Here is a 2,089-nt window from a genome sequence, read left to right as displayed (position 1 = left end):
GGTATTTGAATAACGCGCCATGGGATTCCACTGGCTGTTACGTAGGTGGGACGAAATCGTCCCACTGGCCCTAGAGAAGTTAAACTTTTAAGCTAAATCTTACCCTAACCGTAACCCTTTAACTTGACTCCTGCACTTATGGACATCCACAAATTAATACATACCATATGAAATGTAACATACTAAATAGAGTGTATCGTATTTTCGTACAGAATAATACGAAATTCTCTGAGACCAGGTTGCAACATCAGGCAGCAGATCTGGGGGGTCACCAGTTTCCCAGATTCACACAGCGTTCTGTGAGACACTCTCCACCCCCTTCCACCTGCTCCTCTGAGATGTGACCTTTGTTCCGCCTCAATAGGAACACTGAGTATGTGGCAGCTCCATATTCCTTCATTGTCTTTCCAAGCTCACCCATTGGCTACAGACTGTGAGAAATTCCAACAAGCCCAAGACCCACACATTCATATGCAGATTATGTACTATATGTAGGAGAGATGAAGCCAGTAGGAATCAGATTCACTCTACACGGAGACCTCTACAGCACAGAGATCTAGTCATGGCACCTACAATCACTTCAGCTGTGATCTACTCTAACGAGCACCTGACTCTGGCCAACAAGGTAAATTGAGTTACAAAGAGTGTCACATTGTTTCAGTATTTGCTTTTAGAAGACAGCCAGCTCTGTCGTATTCAGAATAAGGTTATTAATGACTCTCCTCTTCTCTTCTTGCATCTAAGAAAGCCAGTGGTGGAAAAGTTACGCAGAGATCGTATCAAGAACAGCACTGAGCAGATCAAGTCTCTCCTGGGTCCAGAGATCCTCAACCAGCAGCCAAACCAAGCTGGAGAAAGCCAACATCTTGGAGATGACAGTTTGGTTAGTGAGACGACAGCAACAGAACCAGCCAGTGAGCTCCTCCTCTTGCTCAGCAGCTGTCAATCAGGGTTACTCAGGTGTGTCCATGAGATTGTGCACTTCCTGTCCAAGGATGAGGTGAAGACACAGTCCCAGAGAAGACTGCTGAGCCACTTCCAGAGCCTGCATCCATTCTCTGATAAGAACAGGAGGGAGAGTGACCTGCCTCAGTTCAGCTCCCAGCCCAGCACAGCATCAGCAAAGAGAAGAGTCCAGTCAACATCACTCTCTGGAGTCTCTGGTAGAGTCCTACAGACTGGAACTCCACTCTCAAACAAACTAAATGGACCATGTTGGTCTAGCATTAATGTGATGGACAGTGATCAGAGATCTTCTTCATATTCTGCTTGTGCAGGTTGTTTTAAAAGTTGTGTTTCGATTGAAACTTTTCATTTCAGTTGTACTGAGCAAGTAAAAAGTTTTCGCTAAGGAAACAATGAAATCTACAAACACTGCATTTTTGCAATGTTAAGAACCTTTATGTTCTGTGAAGCATACGTTGATTATGTTGATCAGTTGTTTATTCATGATAAAAATAAACTTCAATGGTCCTCCATGAGGACTTTTAACCCAAAATGGGTATTTAATCATATTTTTGTGATGGTCTATTACCGATCTGTTTAAAGGTCAACACGTATTCAAGAATAAGCAATTTTGTTACAACTTAATTTTTAAAGATCAGACTTCATGTGTGAAAATGTTGCTCACATTATTATTATGAAATTGATGTATATACTTCCTATGATAGAAAATGGTTCTCTCTTATAAAAACTTGCGTATTTTATAAAGACAGTAACTGTGTATCCTATACTATGCCAGAGTATCATGTTTCTTGGAGATTTATTCAAGTTCTGGTTGAGATGTTTAATCACTTTATTTCTATTGAAATATTTACCTTAAATTAAGATATTCGATGATGTAGTTCAGTGAGTCAGTCTGAATAAACACACAAATCATCAAATTAAATCCTCTTGTCTGTTACTTCATTCTTCTCATCACTGAACAAGCTTCCAATAGAGTCACATTACTGATTTATGATATTCCACATATACAGCGAGCTCCAAAAGTATTGGTACAGTGACATAAAATAATAAATGGTACAATGACTATGGGGTTAAAGTACAGACTGTTAGCTTTAATTTGAGGGTATTTTCATCCATATCGGGT

The 2,089-nt window shown here is 40.2% G+C and overlaps 1 protein-coding gene across 2 annotated transcripts; it reads left to right on the top strand.

Moving 5' to 3' along the window:
- The first annotated feature begins 505 nt into the window (after positions 1 to 505).
- On the top strand, positions 506 to 1,888 carry LOC106565921 (transcription factor HES-5-like). 2 transcript variants are annotated; one of them, XR_006758181.1, is made up of 2 exons: positions 506 to 625; positions 745 to 1,888. XR_006758181.1 is itself a non-coding variant. In XM_045692100.1 (2 exons), exons 1-2 carry the CDS (start codon positions 563 to 565, stop codon positions 1,349 to 1,351), a joined length of 666 nt encoding a protein of 221 aa, XP_045548056.1. In that variant the 5' UTR covers positions 510 to 562; the 3' UTR covers positions 1,352 to 1,888. The 2 variants fall into 2 exon arrangements, 1 of the variants encoding a protein (XP_045548056.1); XM_045692100.1 differs by having other exon boundaries at positions 510 to 625; positions 749 to 1,888.
- The last annotated feature ends 201 nt before the right edge of the window (positions 1,889 to 2,089 follow it).

This window comes from Salmo salar, chromosome ssa12, assembly GCF_905237065.1.
Source record: "Salmo salar chromosome ssa12, Ssal_v3.1, whole genome shotgun sequence".
Classification (NCBI taxonomy): domain Eukaryota; kingdom Metazoa; phylum Chordata; class Actinopteri; order Salmoniformes; family Salmonidae; genus Salmo; species Salmo salar.
The sequence above is the reverse complement of the archived record's forward strand: the minus strand, read 5'-3'. Positions and strand labels throughout refer to the sequence as shown.

Excerpts from the sequence above, each read along its gene's own strand:
- LOC106565921 (XM_045692100.1), top strand. The coding sequence starts at position 563 with ATGGCACCTACAATCACTTCAGCTGTGATCTACTCTAACGAGCACCTG. Across the intron at positions 626-748 it reads ACCTGACTCTGGCCAACAAG|CCAGTGGTGGAAAAGTTACG; the intron begins GTAAATTGAGTT and ends CATCTAAGAAAG.